The 20,347-nt window shown below is 48.2% G+C and overlaps 1 protein-coding gene across 4 annotated transcripts in view; it reads right to left on the bottom strand.

Moving 5' to 3' along the window:
* LOC144770919 (uncharacterized) overlaps positions 1 to 20,347 on the bottom strand; it is a 129,204-nt gene that overhangs the window by 68,053 nt on the left and 40,804 nt on the right. For all 4 annotated transcript variants that reach the window (XM_078655736.1, XM_078655737.1, XM_078655734.1 and 1 more), the window contains exons 6-9: positions 19,020 to 19,133; positions 16,317 to 16,427; positions 13,247 to 13,294; positions 12,123 to 12,158 (exon numbers count right to left, since the gene is read on the bottom strand). In XM_078655736.1, coding sequence (XP_078511862.1) covers positions 12,123 to 12,158; positions 13,247 to 13,294; positions 16,317 to 16,427; positions 19,020 to 19,133 — 309 coding nt within the window. The remainder of the gene's footprint in view (positions 1 to 12,122; positions 12,159 to 13,246; positions 13,295 to 16,316; positions 16,428 to 19,019; positions 19,134 to 20,347) is intronic.

Raw genomic sequence — 20,347 nt, 5'->3', positions numbered from 1 at the left:
GGTCAGTTGCCGCAGGCGATCGCCACCGCTCGTGGGCTCAAGATGCGAGGCCCTCGCCGAGGACAAGGGTAGTGCGTCACAGGCGACAAGATGGCGGACCGGGCGCGGGCAAGACGGCCCCCGGACCAACAGGGCAGGCAGGCAGCAAAGTCCGAAGAGCAGGTCTCCCGTCCCGGGTTCCCAGGGAGGGCAGCAGATGAACTGGCGCCAGAACGAGACGAGGCTCCCGTGTGAAAAGGGCGCGGGCAGGGTTCACCAGGTACAGCCAAACAAAGACAAGATGGCGGGAGGGTGGGACCCAAGAAGGCAGCCCGGGCCAGCAAGTCCGTGGGCAACACTCAAATGAGGACGGGTCCGGAAAGTCTGAAATCGGCGCTCCCCTCCACTACCAGTCGAGTGCCCGGCTCGGGCTCCGTCCAAACACCGCCATCAGCGCCTCCGTGCGCGGGATGCGGAAGGCGCCGCCCTTCGAGACCCCGGGCAGTGGGGGGATCGCGGCCAGGGCTAAGGTCCGTCGCCCAGCTGTGGTGCCCGCCACCAGGCACCGGTCAGGAAGCTGCCTCACTCCCCGGAGTCCGTCCAGTCCGCCGTGCAGCGCCCGGGCCAGCCAAGGCGCGCGGACAGCGCCGCTCCACGCTCCGCCTCCAGGCTCTTCTCCTCGGGGCGACCCGGCTCCAATCCTCGGAGCGATCTCTGGAGAGACCTCTCGGGAACTTCCCCCGGGGCCCCAGAAGTATAAGCGGCACCAAAATGTGCCCCAGGCACTCCGGCACAGTACCCTCGCCCGCAGTGCAGCCGCGGGGGGAGAGAAGCGCTAGAATCGGGGCTCGAGTTGAGCCGGGCCGGAGGAGCTACGGGAGGAAGCGTCCGCTCACCCCGCCATCTTGGCCACGCCCCCTGAACCTTATTTTTTAAGCTTAAAGAAGTGACCAACCAATGGCTTAAACCTCACGAGGCTCCTAAGGAGGAAATAATGGCCAGAGTTTACTTAGAGCAATATTTGGAGACTCTGCCACTCCTAATAGAAACAAAGTTGAAACAATATCCTGGATTAACTCTAGAACAAGTCATCGAGATGGCAAACACCTTTTCAAGGGCACGACAACCCAAAGCTATACAAGAATATACCAAAGTCTATGGTTGTTACTTCGGAAAGATTCCAAAACAAACAAATTGTTCAACCGGCTGGATACAACGGGTCACAACCAGTTAGGCATGCCCTAGCCCAACCCTACAGGACCTCAATGGTATGAATATGAGGAACGGGGTCACTCCAGTTCTGGGACACCCCCGCGCCGCACGGCCACCAGCTGCTGCGTGTGCCTTCCCGTCCTGTGCCTCGCCTGCCCCGTCTCCGCCGCGAGACCACGCCCCCTGCCACCGAGCGGCGTGGTCTGCACTCGATTCCTGCACTGTGTCCCTGTAATCGTTTTTGCCTTGTTTCTGGTCCGTTTAAATTGTAATTGTATTGCTGTTTGTTGTTCAAATTGTTTTTTCCCTCCTCCTTTGTTTTCCCTGGTTTGCCTCCTTCTGCCACCCCCGTCTCATCCCTCCCCGCTCCCCGCTTCCCGCCACCACCGCTAACCCCGCCCCTTTTCTTTCTGTACCCTCCCCGCTCCCGCCTCCCAGCTGCTCCGCCCACCCGCGCACTTCGCCATATATGGCGACCGTGCGAACGCGCAGCGGCCACGCGCAGCGGGCGCGCCGATTGTGCGCCGAAGGCACGCCAAAGGTAAGCCCGTCTGCGCCCGTCCGCGCCTGGACCGCGCCCAGTGCCAGGACCCCTGGCCCCCACCGACGGAAGCCGACCCGACGAACCTACAACGCCGCCGAACTCATCGCACTCAACACCGGCGGCATCCCGGGATGTCATCGCGCCACCCCGAGGCACACCCACGGACCCTTCAGCTGCCACGCCTGCAAGTTCACCTGCATCCGGACCTACCCTGCACCCGCCAAGCCGAACACCAGCAGCAACCACCTCAAGTGCATCCTGCTCAACACCCGCTCCGTCCACAGACACGCCATCGAACTCTGGAACCTCCTCGACACCACAGCCCCTGACATCGCCTTCCTCACGGAGACCTGGATGAACGCCTCCTCAGCGCCCGACATCGCCATCGCCATCCCAGAGGGCTACAAGATCACCCGGAGGGACCGCACCGCCAACCAGATGGGAGGAGGCATCGCCATCATCTACAGAGACACCATCCGCATCACGACCAACACCGACGACACCCTAACCACCGCCGAACACCTGCACTTCCAGATCCACACCGACCCGAAGACCACCCTCAGAGGCACCCTGATCTACCGACCCCCGGGACCACGCACACGATTCAGCGAGGACATCGCCGACTTCATCAGCCCGCATGCCCTCCCCTCCGCCGACTACATCCTCCTGGGGGACCTCAACTTCCACCTGGAGAACAACAGCGACCGCAACACCATCACCCTGCTCGACAACCTCGCCAACCTCGGACTCAAGCAGCTGGTGTCCACCCCCACCCACCTCGCCGGACACACACTCGACGCCGTCTTCTCATCCAGCAAAGACATCGCCTTCAGCCACGCAACAGGACTCCACTGGACGGACCACAGCTGCGTCCACTTCACCTTCAAAAGAACGACGATCCACCACCACCAGCAACAGGTTGCCCGAAGAAGCTGGAACAAGATCACAGCCGACCAGCTCACCGCCTCCCTGAGCCAGCACCCTCCTGCCGGCTCTGCGAACCCCAGCCAGGCCGCCGACAACCTCACGAAGTGGATCAGCAACTGCGCGGACGAACTCGCCCCTCTGAGGACCCCGCCCAGCAGACCCGGCAGCAGAAAAACCCCATGGTTCACCGACGAACTCAAGAGCTCCAAGAAGAACTGCCGAGCCCTCGAGAAAGTATGGAGAAGGGAACCAACAATGGACAACAGGACCACCCTCAAGCTTGCCACCCGGAAACACCACCAACTGATCCGCGCCACCAAGAAAAATACATACAAGGACCGGCTGGACAACAACGCACACAACTGCAAGGAACTCTTCAACATCGTGAAAGAGCTCTCCAACCCCAACGCCGGAAACAACGACATCACCCCGTCGCAAGACCTCTGCAACTCCCTCGCGTCCTACTTCCACAACAAGATCGCGGACATACACAACAGCTTCAGCATCCAACCAACGCACGCCACAACCGCAGCAACGCCACCCACCACCACCCTCCGCGCCTGGACTCCGATCACCACCGAAGACACCATCCGCATAATGAACTCCGTCCACTCCGGATCTCCGACCGACCCCTGCCCTCACCACGTCTTCAACAAGGCCGACGCTGTCAACGCACCCCACCTGCGGGACATTATCAACACCTCCTTCGACACCGCCACCTTCCCGGAGAGCTGGAAGCACGCAGAACTCAGCGCTCTACTCAAGAAACCTACAGCGGACCCCACCGAACTCAAGAACTACCGTCCCATCTCGCTCCTCCCGTTCCCGGCCAAAGTCATCGAAAAGACCGTCAACAAACAGCTGGCCGCCTTCCTCGAGACGAATGGATCCCTCGACCCCTCACAGTCTGGCTTCCGAGCCAACCACAGCACCGAGACCGCCCTCATCGCTGCCACCGATGACATCCGAACCCTGATGGACAACGGAGAAACAGCGGCCCTCATCCTCCTGGACCTCTCCGCGGCATTCGACACTGTCTGCCAGCGCACCCTAGTGCAGCACCTCGGCAACATCGGAATCCAGGAGAAGGCACTGGAATGGATCACCTCCTTCCTCGACGGAAGAACACAGAGAGTCCGCCTACCACCGTACAAGTCAGAGGCCACCGAAGTCATCTGCGGCGTCCCTCAAGGATCCTCGTTGAGTCCCACCCTCTTCAACGTCTACATGAGCCCCCTCGCGGCCATCGCAAGCCAACACAACCTCAACATAATCTCCTACGCCGACGACACCCAGCTGATCCTCTCCCTGACCAACGACCCCGCCGCCGCCAGAGCCAACCTGCACGAAGGGATGAGAGATGTAGCCGAGTGGATGACGACCAGCCGCCTGAAACTGAACTCAGACAAGACGGAGGTCCTCATCCTGGGCTCCTCGCCCTCCACCTGGGACGACTCCTGGTGGCCCCCCGCCCTGGGCACCGCACCCAAACCGACGGACCACGCACGCAACCTGGGCTTCAGCCTGGACTCCTCCCTCTCCATCACCAGACAAGTCAACGCCGTCTCCTCGTCATGCTTCAACATCCTACGCATGCTACGGAAGATCTTCTGGTGGATCCCCACCGAGACCAGGAAGACTGTCACCCAGGCCCTCGTCACCAGCCGACTGGACTACGGCAACGCCCTCTACGCCGGAACCACCGCCAAGCTCCAGAAGAGACTCCAGCGGATCCAGAACGCCTCAGCCAGACTCATCCTCGACATCCCACGAAACAGCCACATCTCTGGACATCTGAGAGACCTGCACTGGCTCCCCGTCAACAAAAGAATCACCTTCCGCCTCCTCACCCACGCACACAAAGCCCTTCACGACCAAGGCCCGAGCTACCTCAACAGCCGAATCAACTTCTACGCTCCCAAACGCCACCTCCGATCAGCCAGCCACGCCCTCGCCGCCGTCCCCCGCATCCGAAGAGCGACAACAGGAGGAAGGTCCTTCTCCTACCTGGCCGCCAAGACCTGGAACTCCCTCCCTCCCGACCTGCGCCTGACCCAAGACCACCTCTCCTTCAGGAAGAAGCTCAAGACCTGGCTGTTCGAGCAGTAACGGCACCCCCCCCCCCCTCCTAGCGCCTTGAGACCCTACGGGTGAGTAGTGCGCTCTATAAATGTCTTGATTGATTGATTGATTGATATTGCCTGGCTCTGATGAAATAAAAGAACAGACGAGAAACCAATGAAAGTAAACTGTGTGCCTCATCCGATTTACTAAACCCAGGAGATTGGTCCTAGTTACTATGTGAGTTTACAGACACACCATAAATGGGTCACTGCTTTATAGAACTCGAGGTGTAAACAATATGTTATCAAAGATGATTTGGTTTTTCCACAACAGGTTATCCCGAATAGACAAGTGTGCATTAGATGTGTTCATGGGGACTAGAGAACATATCTATTGGCAAAAGTCCCTGTGAAAGGTAAAGATGGCCAAGAGACATGGGTAGAGGTTTGGGCACTACTTAGTCTCCCAGAAGAGGTTATTTTGGGTTCTGATAACCCTCAATTCCTCACCTTTCTTAGAAAAATCCTATCTGAAGATAGGGCATGTTTAGGTGAAGCCCCTTTCTCCCAGGACATAATAAAAACCCTGCATCATATGAAAGTTATAAAGTCCATGAGAGAGGGACAAGAACAATGTATTTATTATTTATTTTTAACATTTATATAGCGCGGCTGTCACCTTGCAGGTATCCTGGTGCTGGAGACTACTCCTAAATGCGGGTACTGAGATTGATTGGCAGGTAGATAGGGTTAGGGAAACAGCCAGGTTTTGAGGCGTTTTCGGAAGGGAAGTAGTTGAGGCGTTTGGCGGATGTCAAGGGGCAGATTGTTCCACAGTTTTGCAGCTGCGACTCTGAAGGATCTCCCCCCAGTCCTGACCTTGTTGAATCTAGGTACTGTGACAAGGCAGGCGTGGGCAGAGCGGAGCGTTCTGGTGGGGGTGTACCAGGAGAACATGGCTTGCAAAGGTCTGGGTCCAATTCCGTGCAAAGCCTTAAAGACGAGGCACAGGGCTTTGAAGGCCACTCGTTGTTTGAGAGGGAGCCAGTGCAACTCGGCCAAGGCCGCTGTGGCAGAGGACCTCCTGGTCCAGCCCAGAGCTAGCTTGGCGGCAGCCGACTGAACTCTTTGGAGTCGATCCAGCAGTACGACTGGGGACTCAAGTAATAGTGCGTTACAGTAGTCCAGGCGACTAAGAATGGTACACCGGACTATTAACGCTCAAGCTTGTGCGGGGAGGAGTGGCATGATCTTGCGCAAAGAGCGCAGTAGGGCTGAGCAGATCCCCACTGTTTTTGCAACCTGGGATTCCATACTCAGCTTATTATTCATCGTGACACCCAAGTTGCGAACCGTGGTGACTGGCTGTGGTTTTTCTAGTGCTTCCGGGGGCCAGAATTCGGTAGGGAATGGGTGTGGGATTCGGCTTCCAGCGCAAAACAAAACCTCAGTTTTGGATGAATTGAATTGCAAGGAGTTATTATGCAGCCAGCCAGCCGTCTCTCTTAGGCAGTCGTGAAATGATGTTAGAGAGATGGATTCATCTCCCTCCCAGGAGAGAATGAACTGGGTGTCGTCCGCATAGTTGATGGCTTTTACCCTATGGGACTTTATTAACGCGATCAGGGGCTTAAGGTACACGTTAAAAAGAATGGGGCTGATAGCCGACCCCTGGGGCACCCCGTGGGGCACTGAGGAAGAGGCGGATTGGAAAGGGGGGAGGGACACAGCCTGCTTCCTGTCCCGTAGATATGAGTGGAACCATAGCAGAGCCGTACCATCCACTCCAGCCGCCCCGAGTCTCTTCAGCAGAATCCCATGGTTAACCGTGTCGAATGCGGCAGACAGGTCCAGCAAGATCAAGGCTACTGCCTGGCCCCTGACTGCACGCATACGAAGATCTTCCATGGCTGTCAGGACAGCTGTTTCGGTGCCATGTGCTGGACGGAAACCGAATTGGACATCGTCCAGGATGTGATTCTGCTCCAGGTGTTGAGAGAGACAGGAACTCACCCAATGTTCGGTAATCTTTGCCGGGAATGGCAAGAGGGAAATAGGCCGATAGTTCGACATGCACTCAGGGTTTAAGGAGGGTTTTTTTAGCAGCGGGGTGACAAGAGCATGTTTCCAAGGAGTTGGAACAAATCCGCAACCCAAAGATTGGTTGCAAATCCTGCGCAGGGTGCCGAAGAGTTCTGTTCCAAAACTTTTCCAGATTTTTGGAGGCAGAGGGTCGAGAGGGGAGCCCGAAGTGATCCCAAGCGCCAATCTGTCAAAGTCGGTTTCTGAAATGGGGGGAAATTCCCGCAACCTTTCTATGGGGAGGTGCCCGGTGTGAATCTGGTCAGGGACGGTGATGCCGGTCCCAGGGCCAGCCTGGTTGGAACTGTCCAGTGGTAGGGACGTGTTCAGGTTGTGGATGATGGTCTCAATTTTATTTAAAAAAAATAATGCGAGATTGTCACAGAGTGCTTGTGTGGGTGGGGTAGTATTTTTGGCACTGTCAGGTTGGGTAAGATTATTGAGAATCTGAAAGATACTCTTCGAGCCATTGGTAGCGTTAGCTATGGTGGTACAAAAGTAGTTAGCTTTACTTTGATCAATGGCAGTTTTGTATGCCCGGAGTTTGTTTTTCCAGAGTGACTTGTTGCTGTCTGAGTATCCTTGCCTCCATTTCCTCTCAGCTTGTTTACATGCTAATTTGAGGGCTTTCAAGGCGTCGTCAAACCAGGGGGCTGGTGCTCTGCTCTTCGGTTTGCATTTTTTCTCGGGGGCAAAGGAATCAGAAGTAGAGGATAACTTTGTACAGAAGGCATTATAGTTGTCCTCCACCGAGTTAGTGGGGGAAAAACTGTTTTCCACATTAAATACGGTGCCGGCTGATCTTAATTTATCCAGAGCTTTCCAGTCTCTGTACAGAAATTCGGGAGAGGCACTATATGGCGGCCTTTTGGCATCATTGCTGGTTATGAAAAATTTAATGAGGGCGTGATCGGTCCAGCACATAGGCAGGATGTCTATCAGGTGTACCAACTGCGGGGAGGAGAAAATTAAGTCAAGTTGGTGCCCTGCTGTGTGGGTGGGTTTGTTAACCAGTTGAGAAAGTCCTACGCTTTCACACGAGAGTACCAGATTGTGCAGTGCAGTGTCCAAGCTGCCGTTTGGCCAGAGGTTAAAATCACCTAGAACGATCAGTTTGCTATGAGAAGTGGCCATATTAGAAAGGCAGGTGAGTAGCGACTGTTGTTGTTGGGAATTAAAGGCTCCCGGGGGGCGATAGCAGACGATAGCCGTGAAGGCGGCTCCGGGGTGGCAATTTATGGAAAGGCCAAGGAGTTCAGACCCTGCAACTGGGTCCATGTCTAAGGTGTTTAAAGACCAAGAGGCTCTATAGATAATGCCGACCCCACCACCACGGCCTTTGGGTCTAGGTAGATGTAATATTTTGAAATCTTGGGGGCAGGCCCAGTCGAGTTCAATGTTACAGTCGGCATGGGTCCACGTCTCGGTAAGGAAGAGTGCATCTAGGTGATGAGTATCAATAAGCAGTTGGATTTCATTGGCGTGCTTTGGCAATGATCTAACATTAAGCAGGCCTCCCATGAACAGACCCCTACTCGTGAAGTCATGCAGAGGATAGGCAGTGTCTGTAAAACAAGGGTGACCTTCATGTGCAAATTCTCTAAGATGGAGCAGGGACTCGCGGGTTAGATGCAGAAAGGGGGTGGTGGGCAGCGTGGGAGTCAGCAGAGTGGCCTGCGCTAGTCGCGTCCGAGGCGCGGACGAGCGCAGATGAGCTTGCCTTATGCGCGTCTTCGGCGCGCAATCGTCGCGCCCGCTGCGCTCGTCCGCTGCGCTTCCGGCAGAGACTCATATTATATAGTGGAGCTCTGGGCGTAGGAGGGGGGGTGTGGCCAGCCGCGGTGGGCGTGTCTGACGGCTCCCTCGAGCAAAGGAATGGCGGCAAGACGAGAGACCAGGGCGAAGCAGCAAGCACTCTGCTGCTCAACCTAGTGCAGGTAATGCCAGGCGAAATAGTGCAAGAGTCTTTAAAAACACAGAAAATACAATGTTTAAAAAGTGATTCGCGTTTCTGAAATATCAGCTCCCGGCTTTCCGCCTCAGGAGTGTCTCAGGGTGTAAATGCAGCGCTAGCAGTCAGCGCGCCTTTATTTGTACCTGGGAGGGGGGCGTGGCCAGCCGCGGTGGGCGTGTCTGACGGCTCCCTCGAGCAAAGGAATGGAGGCAAGACGAGAGACCAGGGCGAAGCAGCAAGCACTCTGCTGCTCAACCTAGTGCAGGTAATGCCAGGCGAAATAGTGCAAGAGTCTTTAAAAACACAGAAAATACAATGTTTAAAAAGTGATTAGCGTTTCTGAAATATCAGCTCCCGGCTTTCCGCCTCAGGAGTGTCTCAGGGTGTAAATGCAGCGCTAGCAGTCAGCGCGCCTTTATTTGTACCTGGGAGGGGGGGCGTGGCCAGCCGCGGTGGGCGTGTCTGACGGCTCCCTCGAGCAAAGGAATGACGGCAAGACGAGAGACCAGGGCGAAGCAGCAAGCACTCTGCTGCTCAACCTAGTGCAGGTAATGCCAGGCGAAATAGTGCAAGAGTCTTTAAAAACACAGAAAATACAATGTTTAAAAAGTGATTAGCGTTTCTGAAATATCAGCTCCCGGCTTTCCGCCTCAGGAGTGTCTCAGGGTGTAAATGCAGCGCTAGCAGTCAGCGCGCAATGTGCCTCTCGGAAATGTGCCTCTCAAAATGCTCTAGTTATCCAGGAACCTTGGGAGTAAGACAAAAATGTTAGGGCCACCAAATTAAATTATCCTACCTTTCGGTATGCTTGGCAGAAGGCCCGAGAAGAGGAGGTACTGAATAGGAAGAAAAGGAGTCTCCCGAATTGTTGACTCCTAACCTTCATTCTTTGCCCACTCCCGTATTATGGCTGGACACTATGGGGCACAGAAAACTTCTCAAGCCATATTAGCTAGTTGTGTTGGCCAGGCATTCTAGCCCAGATTAAGGAATACTATCAGGAATACAAGGTCTTCCATAAAAACAACCCCTATCACCCACCTGCTGTTGCTTTACAGAGGATATCTATTATTGGGAAACCATTTGAAACAATTGGACTACATCTTGCAGGCCCTTTAATAGCCTCTGGTAAAGGATACACATATTTGATAGTCCTAGTTGACTACACCACTAGATATCACAAAACCCTCCCTCTTTGAGAAACTACTACTAAAGTTATTGCCAATGCCATAACTTAGATTTTCTCAAGAGTAGGTTTCCCATAGGAAATTCTGACAGACCAAGGGACCCCATTTGTATCAATTTTTATGGATAAAGTATGTAAACAACTAAATATAAAACATTTAAGAGCCTCCCTATATCATCCTCAAACCAATGGATCAGTAGAAATATATAATGGAATTTAAAAAACAAACACTGTGAAAATGATTACTGGAGAGGGATAACATTGGGATCAATTATTCCCTATGGGTTTATATGTGATTTGACACCAAATCCAAAGTAGTGTAGGCTATTCACCTTTTGAATTACTTTTTTGGACATAGACTCCAAACTTTGCTCAACATTACTAGGGAGGCATGGGAAAGGGACCCCCAAGAGGAAAGGAGTCAATTAGACTATACTATGCAACTGATAGCTAGAATGGGTAAACTCTGAGAACTAGCCCAAAGCAATCTAGAAAAGGCAATGCAGGTACATTTTTATAATAAAAGAAAAAATGGAGAGTACTGAGAGTTGGGGAGTGGACATTAGTGCTATGTTCTATATCCAAATATAAATTAAAGAAATTAGTGGAAAGGCCCGTAGAAAAGTTCTAGAGAAGATTAGTCGGGCTACTTGTAAGTTACAGATGCTACGTGGGCGTACCAGATATAATACATAAACTTTAAAAAAAAATGGTTATGTCGTCCTCTAGTACATGCACATGTGACAGAAAGAGTGAGATTAGATGAAAGTACCCTAAAGGACACTGACATGGGAGAAAGGGCCAAGAAGAAGAATTACACCAATGCCTACTACCTTTGACCCAAATTTTCTCCGATCTTCCCGTAAGACTCACTTCATAACTCATGGCACTCATATTGAAACAGGAAAGATTTTAAAACAACAGATACCTGAGGCCAAGAGAAAAGCTATCTGGGGAGAAGTAGAACAAATGCTAAAACTAGGGGTAATTCAACCCTCAGCCATAGATTGCTGTTTCTCTATTGCCCTTGTTCCCAAACTGGATGGAACTATACAGTTTTGTATTGATTTCCGAGCAGTCAATAAGATATCAAAGTTCGAAAATTATCCTCTACCCAGAATAGATGAGTTAATCCGGTAAATATCCGCCATACATCTTCCGAATGCATACTGGCAGATCACCCTGTGGTCAGATGATAAGAAGAAGTCTTATCAGCACCATATGGGCTTTTCAAATTTACATTTTCCCCCTTCGGATTCCATGGGGCTCTGACAACATTTTAAATACTGGAGAATCGTAGAGCCACACAGAAGCTACGTTTCCCTATATCTAGATGATATGATCGTCTTTAGCAAAGAGTTGGATAAAACTTACTTAATAGACCTACCGTCTGCTCGCTCTGTAATAATGTAAAAAAATCAAAGCTAGCCTATAATAAATTCAAATATTTGGGATACTTGCTTGGTGATTGTTGTATTGAGCCACAGGAAGACAAAGTTAGGGTAATCATGGCCATTCCCTTACCATGCACTTAAAGGATATGAGGGCATTTTTAGGTCTTCTATGATATTACAGAAGGTTTATTTCACAATATTCTACAATTTCTTCCTGTTAACTGACCTGCTAAAAAAAACACTAAAACTAGGTCCTTTGATGTCCCGTCTCAAAAGGCTCTTGAAGTTTTTAACCACCTAAAACGGGTAATTGCTTCTAAACCCATTCTACAGTCTCCAGACAAACTGTTTCTACTACAAACGGATGCCTTTGATATTGGTATTGGGGCGGCCCTTTCCCAGGGAAACGCTGTTGGAGAGGAGACACCGAACTTGTTAGAAGTAAACTGTTCCTTTATTAAACCTACTATCCTACTATTGAAAAGGAGTGCTTAGCAATTAAATGAGCCTCAGAAAAGGTGTGTTTTAATCTAGAGGGCCAACCATTTATCCTCTAGACTGACCATGCCCCTTTAACCTGGTTGAGTAAAAATAAGGGGAATAATGCCAGGGTCCTACGTTGGTTCCTATCTCTCCAACCAATTTGGGTTTGAAGTTAGTTATACACGTGGAAGTGACCAGGACAATGTTGATTTTCCATCTAGGTACCCTTTTATCCCAATTGAAAAAATATATGGGAGGGGATATGTGATAAGGGGGTCTAGAACAGAATGGGGCTTGCCTGGGTTTTGAGGCTGGAACACCGCTCCAAAGACACCTACAAGAGAAACAAAAGTAGTGGTCAGAGAGTAAGGACTGCAAAAGGCTGTACTGAAATAAACACAGAGGGAGGCTTTTGTTTCCCCACCAGGAGGAGTAGACGAACACCGACAAAGAAATAACACAAATGGAGTAAGATGTATGGCCGAGGAGGAGAGAGGATGCAGAACCAATTCTGACAGTGGGAAGGAGAATGCAAGAGAAGAATATGGAGCCAGAGCCTGAGTAGCTGAACCAGAGGTACCACAGGAGATTAAGAAGGCCGACGCAAACTCCGAAATGCCTCCTAAGAAATACCCGGTCCGCTCTCTAGCCCGTGGGAAACCTATTGGTAATGAAGGAAGGGTGGGTGAGAGGGTGGGCTGACCTGGGGCAGAGGGACCGTCCTGGATACTATGCATGGGAAGTGAGGCAATGTATTGAAAGAATATAAATTCTATTCCTGTAATTGCCCTAAATGGTTTTGCTTGATATCTATTGTCTGTACTGATGGATTGAACTGTTGTTTTAATAAAAAGTAGTTTAAAAAAACATATATATCCAGTCCGGGGAAGCTCTTGGCCCCGCCATGCTCCTGGAGAAGTGTGGCTTGCACAGGTTAGTGCTCGGTTACGCGGGTGGCAGGGGAAAGGTAGAGACAGGGAACAGACAACTCCTTAAAGATAATAATTTAGTGTTAACCCAAAACAAAACTATTAGAGTTGTTTCTCTTGTTTTGCGTTGTTCACAAATCTGAAACAGTTATTTAGATGCAATAGAAAATTGGGGAGGAGTCCAGAACATCTATGAGCAATCTATGAAAATTCAAAAGGAAAGTTTAATTTGGCTTTTGATTTGTTTTATTATTTAATTGTTTTGTTTGAAATCCGGTCAGTATTCTACATGAGAGAGGAATATTTAAACACATGTCCCAACAAAAGTGGCAGGCAGAAAGCTAGAGGGAAAAGTGAAAGAAGAGAACCAAGTCCATACAGAGAAAGAGCTAGAAAAAAGGAAGGAAGAGAATTAAAATCCATATAGAAGCCTTCAAAGGAGTATAGAGGAAAAAAAGGTAAAGAAATACCCCCACTCATTCAGTACACTTACATGTACTTTGTGTTTTTCCATGGGACTCCGGTCTGGAAATAACTGCACCTAAAAGAAGAAACAAAAGTGAAATCGATGAAGAGAACAAGGCCCGATAAATCAAAAGGGGAAAATCTAAATTTTGTGAATTTATTGAACCACAATCATTTGTTTCTTCCAACATTTTTCTTTTTTTGTTTACTTCATACAAAATAACTAAAGTATGGAATAAATATACACAAAAGAGTGTAAACCCCTATCTGGGTCTTGACTTTCTATAAACTAAGTGAAATTCCGCTCACAGTGGGAGATTGTGATTTTCCCCCTGTGTCGGGATAATGTGTTGTTACTGAGCGTGGTTTGCAAAAGTAACCATTTCTGAACCCTGTGTTCCATATTGTACTGGATTGGTTTTGTATTGCTCAGTTTGACATGTACTTTGAGCTTCCCAAACATGTGAGCTTTATGAACATTTGATCTTCACAAACATAAGAGCCTAGTCAGAGTACGGGCGTCATTGCCATATGGGTCTCCGCTCAGCCCGATGCTTTTCTTCATCTGCCTAACGCAGCAGACAGACCTGATCAGATCACACAACATTAACACACACTCATGTGCCAATGGCATCCAACGGATACTCTCCCTATCAGACAAGACCCCCACAAGAAAAACCAACACTGCCACCGCATGACCACAGTTGCCACTTGGATGAAATCCAATTGCCTCAAACTCAACACAGACAAACTGAAGTGGTGATCTTCAGAAAAAAGGCCTCAACCTGGGACTTCATCTGGCGGCCAATGGACCTCTGCGCCACATCCACCCGCACCACCCACGCTAGAAATCTTAGAATCATCGTGGGCAACAAGCTTGACATGACAGCCCAAGTAAGCGCAGTGACCTCCACTTGCTTCCACATCCTGAGGATGCTGCAAAAGATATATAAAAGGAAACAGGTAAACACCAGGAAGACAGTTACACAGGCCCTGAGTACCAGCAGAATTGACTTCGGCAACGCATTATACACAGGAATTCCTAAGAAGCTCCTGAACAGACTCCAAAACATCCAAAACCCAGAGCAAGCCTCATCCTCAACCAACCTTGCTGCACCCATATCACCCACATCTCAGAGAACTTCACGGGATCCCTGTACACAAACGGGCCCAGTTCAAACTTCACACACACACATGGAAGAAAAATACACAACTCAGGCCCCGCCTACCTCAACAAACATTTATACCTACCTCCAAGGCACCTCGGCCCGGCCAGACTTTCATTAGTACATGTACCCCTCATCCACAAGGTAACAGCAGAAGGCTGCGCTTTCTCCTATCCCACCTGCAAATCACGGAAAGACCTCCCACGCCACATCAAGGCCTCCTTTTTATCTCTCGAGTTCCCCAAGTAACTGAATACCTGGCTTTTCAAATAATCACTCAAAGGTGGCAGCTGCCATTTTCACCTGCAAAGCATCTGGATACCCTCACGGGTTAATGGTGCGCTCTATAAATACACATAACATATCATGGTTTGATTACATCTGCTTTTGTGGATTGTTGGTTTCTTGGCGAGATTACTGATGTGATTTTGTTATCACCAGGCAACATTTGTGTATTGTGCTGTGCGTAGTTTCTGTTTTCTGATTTGTGCTATACTGCATACATATTTACTATATTATGGGACATTGAAAAAAGGTTGTATCACACACAACCTTGGCTGTACATTCAGACACTATTGCAACTGTGATACTTGTTTTGAATTTTACCTGTTGCTAGACTCACCCCACATCACATGCATTGAGTTAGGTCTTGACTGCTCAAAGTCTTGCAGTAAAGTCAAGGGGGTTTAGTAAGGCTCACCTACCACACACAGACCATCTTTTTCAAGCACTGATGCCTTTTGGATTGATTAGTGGTCCATGAGTCTACATGCCCCTGAGAGCATTCCTGACACCTTGTTACGTGGGAAGTCACTGGACTGAGACCCTAAAATCCCAGGTGGACTCAGCTTGTCCTCACAGATGAGGTGAGATGCACAGGCCTTAGAGGCAGCCACTATGATTGTTTCATAAGCCATGGTGACCATCAGCTCACCACCTGTCCTTTTCTCCATTACTAATCCATCCAAAAGGTAAAGAGAGTTTGTGGGATCAAGGAAAACCCATGATACACCATCTGACGTCTCAGGCATTAGAACACAGGCTTCTTCATGGAAAAGAATCTGATGACCCTACACAGTACAGGTGACCTGGAGGCCACGGAAAGGTTATTAATTGAACTCCTGTATCCGGAAGCAGTGCAGGAGCAGAACAGAGGCTTCATCATGAGAAGGAAACTGATGATAACTACACACTGAGGGTTACCTGGAGGCCACGGAGCGGTTATCTGAACGTCTCTATCCGGAAGACTACATGAAGTATTATATCCTATGGGTGTTTTTCTTTGCTTCACATGAAAGGATCTTGACCTTATCCCCCTTTAAGGCAATGGTCTCGTACAGAGATGGAAGCTACAATGTTATTGCTACTGGGCATTCCAACAAGGGCTGAGACTATTTTCAGATATGGGTCAGATCTTTGCTAAATATCTCCTGTTCACAGCATGTGTTAGGAGGGTAAAGTTTGTAACTGCACCAGCCATTACAAGCCACCCGTAAATCCCATCACTACGAGTGAGTCCGGAGATACACCCTCGTGATCTCAGGGGCAATGGTGTGGATTTGCCTTTTGTAGCAGCTAAACAGTTGACGAAGGAGATTAATAGATCTGCTTCGGTTTGACAATGGATGCCACTTTAGCAAGACCTGCCTAGTATCAATAATTGATACTTTTGAGCTGCCGTTTACACTACGGATAGTACCACTGACAAAGTGATTAGCAATGGTAGAACTGAAAGCAGCTTGGTAAGGCCTTAGGACTTAGTAGAACATCAACTTCTGAAGGAAGCTGGGAGCAAGGATATGCAGGTGATAATTCAAAGGGGGTCCCTTTACTCTTTCAACCTGCACCTACATGCACAGGGAAGGAAATTGGGTGTCAAAGTTGACTCAGATCTTTTCTAGAATTTCAATCTGATCAGCAATATTTACTTACTTGCGTTACTGGCGATGAGTCCTCCCCTCTCCGACTCGCAGTGTGCCATTCCATAGGGATCTTCTTCTCTTTTAATGTTGAATAAAACATTTGATGAAACACCTGCATGTTCTGGTAAAAAGAATACAGTCAAATATGCATGCATGTTGGCCAGAAATATTTAAAATAACATTAAAAAAACATTATTCTTGTTAGATAACAGCGACAGGAAGGAAGAAACTAAAAAAAAAATCCAAGCAGCAAAAATAGAGATGATAGCACTGAGTTTTTAACTTCGAGGAATAAAGCTCAAACATGCCATCCTCTAAATATACTTTAAAAAACTATTATGCTATGCTAGATTGAACCATGGATTGCAGTTCTGGAACCTCTTAGGTTGGTCTTCGTTCCTCTATTTGCAGGTTGGTTTTCGATGACATGTGGGAAGTTCAGCAAACTTTCGACCATCAGCATGTTCAAGAAACTGCCCAATTGACATCTGTCAACACTCCACTTTTGCTCTCACATTTTGCAATGTTACAAAAATCTTTTTAATTGTGTCTTAATATTTTCCTGTGCACCATCTACCATATGCTTTTAATGGGTTGTGTAACAATCTTTGATCACGAGCCCCTAGTGTAGTGGTACTGCCAGCCAGGGCATGCAAACAGCAGGAGTCCAATCCACAAAGGACAGACTTTGAAACTCCAGAGGTTTGTGTTTGTGGGATTTCATCTGCATTTTGTGAACATCCATTATCACAAGGATCTCAAAGAAGCCAAGATCTGGGCACTTCATTTGGTCTTCTTACTTATTGCATCTATTGATTACATCTTTACAGCCAACAACACCCATCCTTGTGTTATTGGAGCACGCGTGTCCGCTTTCACCTGGTGTTTCACTGCTACCTGCAACTGTACATCAACGCCAGCTGTCTTACAACATCTCCTCAGAGGATTGTGGAAGAACTGACGGAGTCCACAGTCCACACGGGTGTGGTCCACTGGATCGCCTCCAATTTCCACCAACGGAGACCTGGTGGGGTCTCCCCTGGGGTGAGCACCACCCACATCCCATCTGGTTTGGAAGGATTAGGAATTAACCTAAGGTCATAACTGTGCCAAAGGCAGCAAGAGATCTCACATATGAGGACACAAGAGACTCGCACGCCCCAGACACACTGCACATCAGTCGGAGGTATTTTAGGTGAAACTTGATGATACAACTGAAGTAGAAACTAGACTGCAAGTCCACTAATAGCTATCTCTTTCTAATTTTTATGGTCAGTTGATTGAAAATGCACTTCTTGATAGGTTTCCATAGCCAGGCTCAGCTGAATTTGGAAAGAAGTTTACGATCAAGTTGTTTTTTTCCCAGAAAGCAGGTGACTGGGAATGTTTCTACAACTCGGTCAAGACACTCTGGATGAATCATGCAGGGATTAGGGTGAACCCCACTAGCTTGAAGACATGGGAAGTGGTCTTAATGATGTTCAAAACCATGATTTCCGATGAGTTATTAGTAAGTTTAAGATGTTTCACAGTTATGGTGATTCTCCGCTAACGGGAGAAAAAATAGCATTGGTGTTGTTGGTTCTGCGAGGACTTTTTTTAATGGAATTTTAGTTGTGGATCATCGATACTAATCAGTCTGTGAGGTAGGAGAGGTATTTATGGCATGTAATGAGATAGTGACTGAGCGGCGTTAGGAGGAGTATCAGTGTACTCCTGGATAACGTTAGCTTTGGAAGTGAGAACGACACGTCTGCTCTCTCTTCTGAAGGCTTTCAGCTTGGTTTGTATCATGGGGGATTTAGACTCCTGCCTGGCACTTTCTGTTTTATGGAGTTTTCATTTTATTTTTGAGTGGCTCAGGAATTCTAGGAGCAACACTATATCCCAAGAACCCAATTCTGTACATGGGAACTACATTTTAGTTTTGTTCCCTTGCCTATTTTGATCCTGTGATACACTTCAGGGACATTCAAATTTGAAAATAACATCCTATAGTTGACCCAACACTTCACAAATTAATGGTAAAAGAAAACAATTCTCTACTGCAATATTATTAAAGGCTCAACAATCTATGGGGGTATTTAAATTTTTCTGTGAAAGACTTTAAGGGTTCCCTATTGGTGATGTAGATGACTAATAAATAACTTCTGGAAACTATCATTACACAGCCTAAATACATCAGGATTAAGCTGTAAACATATACAGTTGTTATCATACATAACATATACTCCAGGAGTTGAGTTGCTTTAACCCTCATACTATGCAAGGAGTGGTACCTTTGACAGTTTTTGGAGGAAAAAGAACTTGAGATATGTGACCCCTGAAGACACCTCGCATGAACCATGTTTCGGTTTGGGAACATGTCTGTTGGATGACTGGGCCGATACCATAAAGTGCGATAGTTCGCCAGTAGATGATTATTATGGTTTGATAGCAGGTTTGTTGAAGCGATTGTTGATTTATAGCAATTTACTTGGTGTGTCCAACTCCTCTTCGCCCCTGTTGAGGCTCCCTGGCCTTGTGCACAGAGAACTTTAAGAGTGTTGAGGTTTTTTAGAACAAAAATCTATCAATGGCAATATTGAGTCATGAAGATACTGGTTCCTTTTCACCTTGCCTTGAAGTTATTATTGCATGCATCAATTCACAAAGGGATCATTGATATGTGTGTTGTTTTGTTTCCCTCTAAATTAAGAAAAAGGCATTTTACCTAATCTAGAACCAACGTCACGTCCTTGTATTTTTGCATCCTTCGGATCCATGAATCTGGAGCCAACCTCTTCTTCCTTTTTCACAACATATTCAGAATTGAGAATGTGAGCATCTATAAGAAAGGGGAAAGCAAATTAATTTAAATCCTAATCCCGGGTGTTGCAGAAAAGAGTCAAATACACATTTAATGTTAGATACTAAAGTATTATCATTCAAGAACACCAGGGTTCCTATCCTTGTATCTGCAGGTGCACATATCATCATTAGGGAGCCATGTTATTCTAAATGAGCACTGAGGCTGCCACCATCTTGTGATCAATGCAGCTCCTGCACCCTGCTCTGAACCCCATAGTCCTCTTCACTCCCACGATCAACATCCGCTTTACATCTATACGCATATCGGTGACGGATGCAGCAGTCGGGTGGTCCTGGTGGAAACGGGGATGTTGCTCCAGATCCTGGGTGCATTGATGGAAAAGACCTGCTGGCTTGTTTTATCTTTTTTTACGGTTCTTAGGGCCATATGTATCAAACTCTAATTTTGCGATTCTCAAATTGCGATTTTTTGCGAATCGCTATTTGAGAATCGCAAAACGCTATGTATGTAAGATTTACAAATAATTTTGCGAATCCTACATATTCCTTAATTGTGAATTGCAAATTGCAAATCGCAATGAAGGAATACCTCCCCATTCATTCCTATAGGAATGAGTGGGAAGACATTCTCAATTTGCGATTCTCAATTAAAGAATCGCAAATTGAGAATGCAATTTCAAGGGTGCCATGGTGTCAAAAGGACACCCTGTTGCACCCCTGAAATGTGCATGTGTGCACATGTGGCACACATACATGCCTATGTGCGCCACATGGCACTTTGAAAAATGCAAAAAAGTGAATTTTTCAGAGAAATCACAAATTACCAACACCTTGAAGTTGGAGGTAATTTGTAATTCCTTAGGCCAAATTGCACTTTTTCTGTGCTTCTTACATTGCATTTAAGGAATAGCAATTTGTGATTCCTTAAATGCAATCGCAAAATAGGGACCCGCTAATTTTGTGATTCCTTTGTTTGCGAGGCAGTTTTTCTTTCATACATACCACTGAGCCCAATTACGATCGCAAATGCTGAAATTCAGCGAATTTCAGTGTGTGCGATCGCAAATTGGAATGATACATATGGCCCTTAGTCTGCGGTCGTATGGTGTCCTGGTTGGGGACATGCCGAGAACTACCAGAGATGGTGAAGGTGTTTGCAAGATTGGTGGGGGTGCTGGTCATGACTGCAGTGAGAGGAGCGAGAGGTGGAAGATCAATATGCTTCCACCA

Source organism: Lissotriton helveticus, chromosome 7 (assembly GCF_964261635.1).
Source record: "Lissotriton helveticus chromosome 7, aLisHel1.1, whole genome shotgun sequence".
Lineage (NCBI taxonomy): Eukaryota > Metazoa > Chordata > Amphibia > Caudata > Salamandridae > Lissotriton > Lissotriton helveticus.
Note: the sequence above shows the minus strand (reverse complement) of the source record. Positions and strands in the feature narration are given on the sequence as shown.